Here is a 14,381-nt window from a genome sequence, read left to right on the forward strand (position 1 = left end):
ATTTTAATATTAAATTGGTGTATTAAATATATTATATTTTAAATACATATTATTACACTACCAGTCAAAAATTTTTGAACCGTAAGATTTTAATGTTTTTTTAAAGAAGTCTCTTCTGCTCACCAAGCCTGCATTTATTTGATCCAAAGTACAGCAAAAACAGTAAAATTTTGAAATGTTTTTACTATTTAAAATAACTTTCTATTTGAATATATTTTGAAAATGTAATTTATTCCTGTGATTTCAAAGCAACATTTATCTGAAATAGAAATCTTTTGTAACATTATAAATGTCTTTATCATCACTTTTGATAAATTTAAAGGATTCTTGCTAAGTAAAAGTATTAATTCATATAACAAAATTCATATAAAAAATGAAAGAAAGTAATGAAAAAGTTGAAAATGAAGTATCGGGTAGGGTTAGTGTAGGTGTAGGGAGGGCTTTAGTGTCCCAATTAAAATTATAATTTTCCCTCAATACGTTATTATTGCACACTGTTTTATAAAGTACTGCAATACTGAGGTGCAGTTGATTGCCACTACCTGCAATAAGTAGTATACATAGCAGAAAATCCTGATATTTTAACATAGTGTAAATAGAATCTATAGTCATTTGCACTTAGTGTAAATAGCATATCGCTAAGAAAATCCTGCTATTTTCACTTAATGTAAATAGCATCTTATTGATAGCCACTGCTTATATAAAATGTGTGTGTGTGTATATATATATATATATATATATATATATATTCACATACTATCCCTTTAAATCTTGAAACACAATTAGGATCTCTGCTGAGCATATGCTGTAAATGTGTCTCACATGTGGTTGATGGTGCTGGTGACTGACACAGCAGTGCCATCTGCTGCCATCACTGAAACATGTGTGGTGCCAAAGCGGTCGACTGACGGCGTGATGTTGTAGAAGGAGGCGTCGTGCGTGGAGCCGTCAGTGATCAAAGCCTTGATACGCTCAATGAACTTCTCATCTTTGATGTACTCCATCTGCATTCACAGGGCACAAGAAAAACATGAATAAATCAAGTATACTTCCCAGACAAATTTGTTTTGCCAGACGTGGAATTATTAGTGACGTTTCTAAACGAAATCAAATCTCTTGGAATGCATGCTTCGTTAACACATATTTTGATTTCATTTCAAACATTAATTGCTTGCATTTGTGTGGCCTTCATGAGAAATAACATCCGGCCTTTCATAGTATTTACTCAACCCTGCACTTGACGTCTATGATATTATGCTTACTACTGCCAAAAATAGCAAATATAACAAAATTAAGCACATGAGAAACTCTGCTGTTATGTAATTTTTAAATGAATGTTCCAGACAGAAAATCAAGGCAGTATGTTAAATGAAGCTGTGTCCATACATTTTTTCTGGAGTCGAAGTTGGGGTCTTTGAGGTTGTGCTTTTGTCCATTCGCAAACTTAACCGCCTCAAGGAACCGATGCAAATTCAAGGTTTTCTGGTCCCCTTGGTTAGAGGCTGGAGAAAGCCTGAATCCTGAGGAAATCAAAGGGTTGTTTAATATTTATAAGTAAGAACTGGTTCAGTATAGCAGGCAAAGTTGATAGTCTTTTGTGATCTATTCCTACCATGCATTAGTTTGAGTATAAAGCTGAGTATCGCTCCTCCTGCTGGTGGAGGAGGGAAGTGCATCATGTAATCACCAAGTTGGACTGACCACGCTTCACTGACTCTGACCTGAAAAGTGCTCAGATCTTCTAATGATAACATTCCATCTGGAAAAACCAAAAGTAAACTGTAAACACACCTGCCAAAAAAACAGTGTATTTCGGAAGCACTACATCTGTTCTGATTACTGCGACTGCCATTTATATACAAACAGTTCGTACTTCTCTCTTGTACATCCTGTATCAAGTCCTTGGCGATTTTTCCAGTGTAAAAGGCATCGGCTCCTTCTTTGGAGATAGTTTTCATGGTTTCTGCCAGCTGAGGGAACTTGAGGGTGTCCCTTGGGCTAAGAACTGTCTTGTCCTTATAGAACAGTTCACTATACAAAAAAATAAGCTTATAAAACCAGACAGAAAGCAACTCAAGTAACATAAGCCAGCCAGGTGAAACAAAATGTGATGAAACTTGCAAAGAACATGTCTGGGTTATATTTCACCCCAAAACGGTAACAAAAAAAAAAAAAAAACTTAAACATCATGGTAGTATTTCTTGTAATGCCTATATTACTGAATAAAATGCTGTCATTTCTTTGAGATATATATATAATGTTTATATAATAATGCTCACCAGAGCTGCATTAATTTGAGCAAAAACACAGTCCTAAAAAATCATAGTGTCCAGTACTTTAACATTTTAAAATAACTGCATTATATTTTTTTCCCTGGAGATAGCAATGATGAATTTTGTGCTGTTTAATATTCTTTTCCAGAACTATTTGTGACCCTGGACCACAAAACTGGTCACAAGGGTTAATTTTTTTAAATGTAGATTTATACATCATCTGAATAAATAAGCTTTCCATTGATGTACGGTGTGTTAGGATAGGACAATATTTGGCCGAGATACAACTATTTGAAAATCTGGAATCTGAGGGTACAAAAAAAATCAAAATATTGAGAAAATCACCTTTAAAGTTGTCCAAATGAAGTCCTTAGCAATGCATATTACTAATAAAAAATTAAGTTTTGATATTTATTGTAGGAAATTTACAAAATATCTTCATGGAACATGATCCTTACTTAATATCCTAATGATTTTTGGCATAAAAGAAAAATCGATCATTTTGACCCATACAATGTATTTTTGGCTATTGCTACAAATATACCCCTGCTACTTATGACTGCTTTTGTGGTCCAGGGGCACATTTGATAAATACAAAGTTAGAACAGCATTTATTTTAAATATAAATCTTTAGTAAATGATTATACATATCTTAACTCTAACTTTTGATGAATTTAATGCATCCTTGCTAAATAAAAGTATTAACTATTTTTAAAAAACATTATTATATATACACACATATTTAGTGAGTTACAGTGTATAATTCAGCAAATTACGTTTTACAATAGACAAAAATGGTATTTAATAGAAAACTGGAGATAGACTCAATGCTGCTTTGATTCATGCAGCAGAAAGTTTCTTATTACACAACTATAAAAGAGCTCTTATATTTCTTGCGGTTTGCCTGCGGCTAAGTCATAACCTACTTCTTTGACATTGATCGTTAAGAATGCTCGTCAAGGTTCATCATACTTGTCCCCTTAAATAAACTATTGCATTGAGATGTCAGTCATAAAAAACAGTAGTGTACATGATAGTGTGTATGTGTTTGTTTGGAGAAGATACATTACCAGAGTTCAGTGCCATGAATCAGTTTTTTAATTAAATCTTGCTGCAAGAAATAAGAGAGGTAGGCTGGTATGGGGAAGCCCTCTCGTGCCAGCTTGATGGAGGGCTCGAATAGTTTGGCCCAGGGCAGCTTTCCATACAACTGATGAGCTTTTTCATAGCCGCGGAGTTCTCCTGGTACACCTATCCAGTGACTTCCTGGTAGACGCATGAACAAATAAAGCATAAAATAGTTACTGGAGTACAATACTGTTTAAAAGTTCTGATTTGCATCACAGGAATAAAATACATTTAAAATATATTCAAATAGAAAAGCTCTTTTAAATAGTAATATATTACACTATATTACTGTTTTTAAGAATTTTTGGTCAAATGAATGCATTAACAATAGGTATTGTATGTGTTACACATTTTGAAAAACTTGATTTTTTAATTTTCTGAAGATCAATTATAGGATGTTGTGCGTGTTGTTTCTCAGGGTGTTGTTAGGCTGTTAGTTATGTGCCAAAGTTTAATATTAGGGTTAGACATCTATTTAAATCCCTAATCTTAAAGGGGTCATATGATGCGATTAAAATTTTTCCTTTCTCTTTGGAGTGTTACAAGCTCTTGGTGCATAAAGAATGAACAATAAGGAAAGGCAAATTTAAAGTCTTGAGTAATACTGGTCTAAAACGGAAAAAAAAGCCCTTTTAAAGGAACACTGTACACTGCCAAATCAGATTATTTCCAGTTTTAGAAAGCTTTGTTTTCAGTGGACATTAATGCATTACACAGAACAACACAGTGAGTTTCGTTCTTATCCAAGTTACATAAACTATTGTTTTTGGGAAAAAACTAATCTCTTTTATCTAGAAAGTAAAAATATTACAGAAAAATTGTCATAATTAGAGTTGCATTTTGTATGCAGGAACAGCGTGTGAACATTTAGGCAACTACACAAAGTCTGGCATTATGGGTAAATATGTTTGGCAATAGTGACTATAATCTGTCAAAATGATATTTTAACTGTCCAGGAAGTACATTTAAGAATAAGAAACAAGCAAAACAAGTCCACTTAAGTACATAATTCCCCTATCCTACGCACAATGTCCCATTGTACTTCTACATTTTCAAACGACATGTTTATGAAACCTAAAAAAATGTGTCATCGTTTACTCATGCCACTTATTATTTTCCTTCTTCCATGAGACACAAAAGCTGAATGTCCAGACTTGTTTTTCACACAATGAAATTGAATGGTGATTTACTGTATACAGCTAAACTACAAAAAAAGACAAAAATCAATAGTTTTTAATGGAAGAAAGAAAATAATGTGGGGTTGGAATGACAGAGGTTGAATACATGATGTAAATGTTGGGTGAACTTATGGGTGATTTTCTAAATGAGAGGCCAGTGAAGGATAATTTACCCTGCCTTCATGTGGAAAAGCTTTACCTGTAGCAAATGTAAAGGTTTTCGGACACTTATTCAGCAGATTCGCTTGGACACCTTTTGGGACTGTTTCTCTTGAGCTGATGATTTTCACTTTGCCTTGAAAAACAGAGGACTCCGTAAACTGTTGGGTTTATGCAGATTTTATTTTTTCAAAAAAGCATTATTTATCCTCGTTATTTACGTCATGTAATATTTTTTTTTGTCTCTTTAAAAAACACTGTTTAAACAATAAACTAACAGGTCAGTCCACCTTTCCATAAAATTTCTAGAAAAAACTCAATGAGCTGTACCAATGAAAACTAGATTATACTTGTAGAATTATGAGTCATAGTAAAAAATAAAGTAAATGGCATGTTCTGAATTGTTCATATAAAGGGGAATAAAGAAATGTTGGTTTGAAATGAGACTTTGCATCACCTCAATCACAAGATCAAAACAAACAACCATAATGTACAAATTTCTATTTACTTATATAGTGCTTTTTGCGCAACTACAATATATATATATATATACATATATACATAGTCATACCTGTTTTGTCCATAATGGTAAAGATGGCCCCTCCACCCAAACCCATGCTCTGTGGGTTGACCAAACTAGTGCAGAGCAGAGCTGCGATGGCTGCGTCCACCGCTGAGCCCCCCTCAAGCAGCATGTTCCTGCCAACAGAAGACATGTCTTATAAATTTAGCATTGGGTTACAAGAAGTGCAATATTCGGTATACATAAAGTTCAAATGGCTAAATCTGCAAACTGCAATAATGAAAATTATAAGATGTATTTTTAATGAGGATTAAATTCTGTTCAACAAATAGACGACAATTCAAGTTATAATTTTTAGCATTAAAGCATTTAGCATATTTCAGTAATGAGAGTATAAGAGAAAATGACCTTCAATGTCAATGTAAAAATGCAAACTCGTGTCAATACGAAAAATGAGAATCTTGAGGCAAGTCTGAGCTAGAGGAGAAGTGATATCCAAGAGCTCATTGAACCTTAAGGAGTTCCAGCCTTCACACACACACACACACACGCACGGGCAGAATTCAGAAAATTCTTGCTTTCAAGAAGATCAGTTTTTGCACTCTCATTTTTTTAACACTATATGGGTGGTTGTGTCTCTGCACGCAGCTGTGATTTTGGGATAATAGGGTAATACACCACAAAGGATGATCTCAAATGTCTGATTTTGCAGGATGTCCTGAACTGATAAAAGGAAATGTGAGATCCTTCAAAGGCAGGGATGGAATAAATCAAACATCTGAAACGTAAGAAAACTTCTTATAGAATGCCACAGTCTTTATATCAGTGTTAAGTGATACGACAATGACCATCAATCACATAATGATGTATCACTCATATTCATGATAATGAATAGTCCTTGAAAGCATATTATCAGATTGTGACGGTATGTGCATTTATGAAGTCAACAATGCTGTTAAGATGACATTTCAGTTATTGTTAAATCTGAAAGTTGAGATTAAAGATTAGATCAGTGTTACAGTGTCAAGCGGTAATGTTATATAGCTACTTTTACAACACAAAAGTCAAGAATGGAAATTCCCACAGGAAAAACATCACAAAGTTCCCTTTAAAGGGGTCATATGATGTTGCTAAAAAGAACATTATTTTGTGTATTTGGTGGGTCTTTTTACGCGTTGCATTGCATTGCTCTGTGTAAACATAAAACCATGTCTGCATTTGTGATCGGAGAAATGACAAACAACAAGCGAAAAAGGAAAAATTGAAATCGCATCATACGACCCCTTTAATATTTCAATTTTCTGCCCTAGATAGCAAAGAGAACAAATGGAAGGCAAATTCCATTCTTACAAATGCCAGTTATGGTCTGAACAAAATGAAGCCTTGTTGTTCCAGAACCTTCAAGCTCCCTGTTCCTCACTACAAAAACGTTACAGAAGTTTGCTTATTTAAGTCTACATTAACAAACTATGCTTCTAACCACGAGAAGGTCAAGAGCTGTAGTCCCAACCAGTGTTGGGGTTAACGCATTACAAGTAACACGAGTAGCCTAACTTTCTTCTCCTGCTTCATATTCTTCACGCAATTTGTTTGAGCTGCGCCCTCTACTGTACAGACATGAATTTACATTTCCTTTAGCCTGATGTGTATTCATTTCACTTTTGGTGTAAAAGCGCTTTTAAATTTGTAAAATAACTTTTTTATATTAAAAACAAGCAAGCAAGCCCTGCCCAGATTTAAAAAGTAAATCAAAAGTAACAGAACGCATTACTTTCCATAAAAAGTAACTAAGTAACATAATTAGTTACTTTTTTAGGGAGTAACACAATATTGTAATGCATTACTTTTAAAAGTAACTTTCCCCAACACTGGTCCCAAACATGTAAGTTTGCGATGCTGTTTGTGAATGTTCATTTGAACTATGCTTTCGAGAAACACTAAATCGTTGAACTGTGTTGGTAACAACAGAACTTGCAACCATATATAGTTGGCTAACAATGCTTTTGGGAAACACACCACTGATCTGGTTAGACCATCGCAACTCCAGGGTAAAAAAGCAGCTAAAGATTAACTTCTTCCACAAGAGAAAAACTATTTTTCATCTTCTCCTCCTCTTATTTTTCTGTTAATATTTTATTTCTTATGCTCCACTTTTCACTGCCCTTTCCTTTTTGTTTCCTTTTGTGATTTGCCCATGACGGATACAACTAGAGCTAGACCTTGGGCACACTGGTACAAACAGGGACTAAGCACACACACACACATAAGCTCAAACACACATCTTAATTGCTTGGCCAAGTGCATCCTATAGGACCCATCTTCCTTAATAAAGTTGAGAATGTTATGGTCTGGCTCTCTGTGTCTAATTGATCATTCTCCTGGGGTCCCGCTCTGCGGCTGTTCTACACCACAGAGGTTGACATATTCTTTATTGTAAGTAGTATTGTCTGTTAAATGAATAAATGCAAAAAGATTCTTTCTGCCTATCTGTCTATCTATCTATCTATCTATCTATCTCTCTCTCTCTCTCTCTCTCTATATATATATATATATATACTGTATATATATATATATGGTCTGAATGAGCCCATCCCTGTAGGGGTCGAATACTGATGAACAGCATTCATTAAGATGCATTCTTGCCTTATGTAATCAGCATAATACTCATGCCAGACACAGAAAAAAAATCCCTTCTATATGAAGCAGGCAAGTGAGAAACAACCTCTGTTAGATACTGATGTGCCAAACTCTGGGTAACGACAGTGTGTCTGTGGAGATGCAATCTTCTTTACATCTTTCACATTCAGATGTTGTTTTGTTTGACAAAATGTGCAACGAGTTCCAAGCATCACATGACATTAGTCCAAAAGAGGACAAATACCTCCTCTATCCAGGATATGCCTGGAAGCCTTAACTAACTCCTCTCTCTATCCTTTTTGAGCAGGTTAAATTGTGACCCCAGATGAAACAGCCAAGTTCTTTGAAATGCAGTCATAAAAGACTTCAATCATTGAACAAGGAAACACTCTGTACGTTTGGCACAAACTGCAGGAAACGTGGACGAGGGACAAAAAATGTGCCGATCTAAGAGCATGACTTCTACATAGGTGTTTGTGCAGCTGGTTGATCCAGTTTTGATTGGCAGGAGGTCTTGGCTGTCACTAATGCCATGGCTCTTGTCAGTTTAATGAGTGCTCAGAACAAAAGATCTTGGATATGGTTTTGTGCAGCATCACTCAGAGGGTTTAAAGGGGTCATATGATGCGATTTCAAGTTTTCCTTTCTCTTTGGAGTGTTACAAGCTGATTGTGCATAAATAAGATCCCTGAAGTTGCAAAGACTAAAGTCTCAAAACCAAAGAGATATTCTTTATCAAAGTTAAGACTCTGCCACGCCCCCCTAAAACGGCTCATTCTAACACGCCCCCACATATCTACCCCACTATGTGGAAATATTTGCATAATGCACCCAAATGTGCAAGGGGGCTTTGTTGAAAACGAAGCGTTTGAGAGAGGCGGGGCATAGAGGACCTACAATAATGTACAGTATTTGAAAAATAATGTGTTTTTTGAACATTAAAGCATGTCAACATATTCTGTTACACCAAATACACAACATAATGATCTTTAAAATAGCATCATATGACCCCTTTAAATGGTTGCATAAAATATTTAACAGAATGTCAACAAGATTGTATGTATAAACAATAGTCTGGACAGACCCATTCTACATTCAACTTTTAGGTTATTTTTTCATATGTCATAATTCTAGTTATTCCAAATCTATAAGATTCATCAGTACAAGCGTATCCAAACTTAAGTGTGTCACCATATGTTCAGCGCTGCATTATCTAATCTCTTAAACTGATTATCTCTCTACATTGTTTTTGCTCGTTGTTAATCATTGTTTGAAATAATAGCATTACGTCTTCCTATTAAACACTCTATATTTAAAACAAACTGTGCCAGCAGCTTATTAAAAACTATTCGTGTAGCCGATTCTGTTGTAGCTATGACATGCAATTTAACTTTCTTAACTTGTACTGCAGCTGTATTGTATTGAACTGAAAGTCAGCGTTGCGTCAATGTAATACTTTCAATGCCTAAGGTTCAGATCTTAATTCGCATAACGCGCACGTCTTCTTACCTGCCGATGTCTGAGCACCTGGAAGAGTCCGCAGAAACAGCAGCGTGCGTAAACGCGCATTTCTGTTTGGTGGCTAAAATGATGCAAATGCAGATAATCACAACACAGCACACTAAAGCGAGTATGCAGAAGCAGCAGCGTCTCGACTGAGATTTGGCCATGCTTTGATCAGCGCGCGTTCAGCAGGTAGAATGAGACGCGCACGCTGCTCACTGACTTTTTGAGTGTCGGGGCGGAGAGGAGGCGCGAGACTGAGTGACTTTAGGACGCACTTCAACAGAAACGAGAAGGTTGTTTACCTTTATAAACTTACTTGAGAGAGTACAAGTAACTGTACAGTGAAGTCAGTGTGAACACGAAATGATATTCGAAGGAATTCATAAAACAAGTCAGGAGTGAGTTACTGTACTGTGACTTTTATGAAGCCCATCGCCCCTTGCTGTTATAAAACGGCGCCTACTGAAATCTGCGTTTAAAAAGTTACATAAATGTTTATATTTATTATGTTTAATTATTCATGTGAGGAAAAAAAACAGCAATTCTTCCGCCAATTAATAGGCTTCAGTTCGTGGTTGCCAACGGAATTTGCGAATGTGCAGTGAGGCACGTGCAATAGGCTATTTATCGTTATTTACGACTTCCTGCGCGTTTATCAGTTTAGAATTTATAGTCAGAACAATATATTTTTATTACATTAATGCCATAGTAGCCTACATAAATACAAGTGCAATTTTAGAAGAAACAGCAGTACAGAATACTGGAGTTGACATCTAAAAATGTAGGCTATATATAATTTCATGAGTTTGTGTGCCCATATAATCTTATTTTAGCATTAGTGATAAACAGATTTGGCTTGATGTCTGCAATGGAGAGCTCAGAGAGACTATTCTACTCGAGCTCCGATAGCCTCCTATAGACAGAAAGATAAATAAATAAAAATGCACAAAAAGGAGGAGATGGGGAGGAGGAGGGACGATTAATTGGAAGATTAGATGGGCGTACTCCTCCCGAAATTACATTAATAACTTCACTTGCGTAGAATTCTTTCTATTTTTTTTTTAACTTTACTTACTTAATCCTGTTTGTTGTTTTCAGCTTTTGATTTTAGTCTGTACCAGCTAACCAACTTTTGTAATTTATTAGCCTAACAAAAGTTAATAAATATGTCTTTTGGCCTAAAGGAGGTTAGTTTAGTTTGCACATAACTGGGTTATCACAGTTTTATTCATTTAACAAAGAATGAAAAGTAACAGAACTTTGCTAACTCAAACTTTAAAAAAGTAAATTAATAGCCTATACTTATGAGAAAAGTACATGATAAACTATCTTGATTATCTCAAATATGGAATTGTGATTCCTGAGAAAGACTAGATTAATCTTGCATTCATCTCTCCGAGAATTTCATCTCACTGATTTCTCGTTCTGCACTCATATTTGGCAAGAAGAATCTGTGACTCACGTCAGTCAACTCATCACCATCTACTTATAATCTATCATGAATGATGACAACCATAACATTTAAAGTTGTTAGGTGAGTTTGATCACATTAGGGGAAAAAAACATATTGGCAAGAGACAATGTCACATTCCACAAGGGCCTTTAAAACTTTTCTTTTGTAACCTGGAGAAATTCACAGAAGTTGATAGAGAATGCACACTGAATTTAATGAATTGAGAGAGTTTTTTTTTTTTTTACTTATTTACTGTAAATTAGTTTTTTTTTTCTTGTTTGTTTTTTGTTTTCACAGCTGGCTCTTCTTCAAATTAACTCTACACAGCTGCCTTCCTGTCACTGCCTTGGAAGTTCTGTAGGTCAGTAGCATCACATAAAACTGATTAAATGTGTCTTTACTTCCATTTCTCAAGAAAATATAATTAGCTTGAGCTTTTACATTGTGTAAACTTCTTTCTTACCATACAGAGGAAAACAAGATATTTCCCAAAGCAAACTATTTCCTCATCCATGTATAGGCTTGCCTGAAGAAACAAATAAGGTACAGACAGTTTTCTTTGTAATTGATTAGATAAGTTTCAGTACAAATTATTTGCATAATATTGTGTTCAATAAAGAACTCTATTCTTAAACAACTTTTAAAGGAATAGTTCATCCAAAATAAAATTTGCTGAAAATGTATACTCACCCTCAGGCTATCCAAGATGTAGATTAATTTGTTTCTATTTCTAAAGCAATATTATGGATAGAGGACTTGTATTTTAGCTACAATGGTTTTAAGTTAAAAACACCTTAATGATGGATTTCACCTTAATGATGGATGTGCATCTTTTCATGTCACAAGACTTTAACTGATGGACTGGAGTTGTGTGGATTACTTGTGGATTATTGTGATGTTTTTATCAGCTGTTTGGACTCTCGTTCTGACGGCACCCATTCACTGCAGAGGATCCATTCGAGAGCAAGTGTTCAGATGAAGAACTCATCTACGTCTTGGATGGCCTGAGGGTGAGCACATTTTCAGCTGATTTTCAATTTTTTGATAAACTATTCCTATAAAAATAAAGGTTTTAATTAGAAACAATAAGGGTGAGTAATGTGGAGAAACTTTTTAACCTGTTTTCTAGTTCTTTAGAAAAGCATCAATGTTCTGGTGCTTTAGAAATACTTAAAAATGAAAACCCTGATGTACAGAACATTTCATTTGAACTTTTCTACATTCCAAAAACACTTAGCAAATCAAGAACCCTATACAGTCAAAAAAAAGTTCTAGATAAGAAGAACTTTTATTTTGAGTGTAGATTAATTTTCGCAGTAGTTAAAGGTTTCTTGAGTTGGTTATCAGAAGACACAAAAGTTCAGAGTAAAAGTTTAAAGTTTTCAGAGCTGAGTATTGGTTTCTAGGTTCTTTAAAACACCACCACATAGATGTTTTTCTAAAGAACACAAGAATAAAAAGAACTTAAAAGGCATTAGGCTATAAAGCCATTTTTGGTTCTAACTGGAACCTTTTTTATGTGTAAAAGTTGATTGAAAACAACTGTGTGCTGTTATATGAAGAATGAAAGTGAAGTATGTTTTGTCCTTGAACTGAAAGCAATTGTTTTGATGTTCACCACTCTGTGCCTGTCAAATCTGTGCATGTTCCCATGAAAAGACACAGACATCTGAGAGAAACAGTTAAGTGGAAGGTACTAGAAAGATCTGGGTTTAGATATGTGACAAATATGCTGGTTTAGATACTCATTATTCGGTTGGCACTATTAATAAGGTACAGTAAGCAGGTCATTATATGTGATATTCATTCAATATTTAAAACAAAACCTTGTCTTTTAACGGTATATATAAATGTGAGGAAATGGGTAATTCTTGGGTAATCCGTCATTGTGCTGGAAAAAAATAGTCCTAAAAGAAATTAGACTTTACCTAATTAGTAGTTGTGTAAACAGCACCTGGAAAGCCCCAAAGTGTGTTTTGTAAATTGTGGCAAAGATAACAGTAATGATTAGAATGATAAATATGAGGGTTGGTGATGAGTGATTTTCTGTATAGCCAGTTTAAAGATGAAGATAAGAGATACGATGACTGAAACAGACACTTTCAAGTTAAACTAAAGCATCTGTTGCCAAAGCAAAGAGTTGGCTAGATAAACGTCTTTGGCAATTTCCAGCAAATTCATGACTGAGCTAAACCTCATTTGAAAAGATGCCAAGTTAAGCTCTCCAAACACTCTGGTAACATTGGCAGACACATAACTTTCAGACTGACACGTTTTTGTGTAGCCTAACACCCAAAAATTGTGTCGTCATTTATTTACCGTCTTGTATTTCCAAACCCGTATGACTTTATTTCTTTTGTGGAACATGAAAGTTTTTTTGGTGAATGATGTTGCAAAGTATCTTTTGTCTTTTGCAGATGAAAGTATACAAGTTTGTAACAACATGAGGGTGAGTAAATGACAAGATCTTTCATTTTTTTAAATAAACTGTCCCTTTAAGTATTATCAAACGAGTACTTAAAATCATATGTGACTCAGTCTGCTCAGAACTGAGATATTGCTCAGCACTTGGTATAACATTTTATCAAGCTTAATGTTAATCTGAGAGTGAATAAGCTTAGTTTGCACAGTCAAGAGCAACAGCGCCCGATCCAAACCCTTTTCAATTTTTGGTATTGATAAACTCATCTGCAACACAAGCCCTGACAAATCAAATGTCAAAGCAAAACAAAGAATGAAAGAGGACTGCAGGCGTAGGAATTCAACATTATACACCTCATCTGTTCACAGTAAATACAAGCTGACCCTGGAATTGTAGCTTTCAACTGACCGCAGACAACCTCCTTAGCGCAGATAAAGAAGCTTAAATCCAGGGAGCTTATGAAGCTAGTTGAGAAAGATATATATATAAAAAAAATTGATTGTTGAAACGCTGAGTCTCACATGAACACCATGAGAGAGTTCCTCTTGTGGACAGAAGAGGGCAGTAGGGGTCTGGTAGTTTCTCATTGACAATGATACATGTAATCTGTTATATAATTTATGACTTACTTTAGGACTATTGTCTCTTTTTCCCCTTTTAAGAAAGTTACAGAGATGAAATTTATTCTTAAAGGGATAATCCATCCAAAATTAAAATTCTGTCACCATTTACTCACCCTCGTGTCGTTCCAAACCTGTATGACTTTCTTCTGTGGAGCTCAAAAGATGATATTTTGAAGGATTTTCCATTTTTGGGTCCCATTGGCTTCTTGTATGGGCAAAAAATGCAATAGAAGTCAATGGGGACTGAAAATGTTCGGTTATCGACATTTTTCAAAATATCAGCAAAAGAAAGAAATGCATGTCACGAAACAGGAGACCAGAATACAGATAACGGGTAAGAGATCTGGGGTTTATTGAACAAAAGGAATCGGGTGCAGAGAAATGGAGAGTCAGAGGGTGAGCATTCGTGATGTTCGGTTCTTGAACGAATCGTTCTTTTGAGCCGGTTCTCAGGAAGTAACCGGTCGAGCCGGTTCACA

At 35.1% G+C, this 14,381-nt stretch overlaps 1 protein-coding gene across 1 annotated transcript in view; it reads right to left on the reverse strand.

Annotated features, from left to right (window-relative positions):
* LOC107758668 (gamma-glutamyltransferase 5-like) overlaps positions 1-9,649 on the reverse strand; it is a 14,537-nt gene extending 4,888 nt beyond the window's left edge. The window contains exons 1-8 of the mRNA XM_016576468.1: positions 9,408-9,649; positions 5,310-5,437; positions 4,779-4,874; positions 3,344-3,539; positions 1,874-2,031; positions 1,613-1,759; positions 1,387-1,520; positions 823-1,004 (exon numbers count right to left, since the gene is read on the reverse strand). Coding sequence (XP_016431954.1) covers positions 823-1,004; positions 1,387-1,520; positions 1,613-1,759; positions 1,874-2,031; positions 3,344-3,539; positions 4,779-4,874; positions 5,310-5,437; positions 9,408-9,568 — 1,202 coding nt within the window. The 5' untranslated portion in view covers positions 9,569-9,649. The remainder of the gene's footprint in view (positions 1-822; positions 1,005-1,386; positions 1,521-1,612; positions 1,760-1,873; positions 2,032-3,343; positions 3,540-4,778; positions 4,875-5,309; positions 5,438-9,407) is intronic.
* Positions 9,650-14,381: the final 4,732 nt, after the last annotated feature.

Source organism: Sinocyclocheilus rhinocerous, unplaced genomic scaffold, assembly GCF_001515625.1.
Source record: "Sinocyclocheilus rhinocerous isolate Xijiao unplaced genomic scaffold, SAMN03320098_v1.1 scaffold623, whole genome shotgun sequence".
NCBI classification, from domain to species: Eukaryota; Metazoa; Chordata; class Actinopteri; order Cypriniformes; family Cyprinidae; genus Sinocyclocheilus; species Sinocyclocheilus rhinocerous.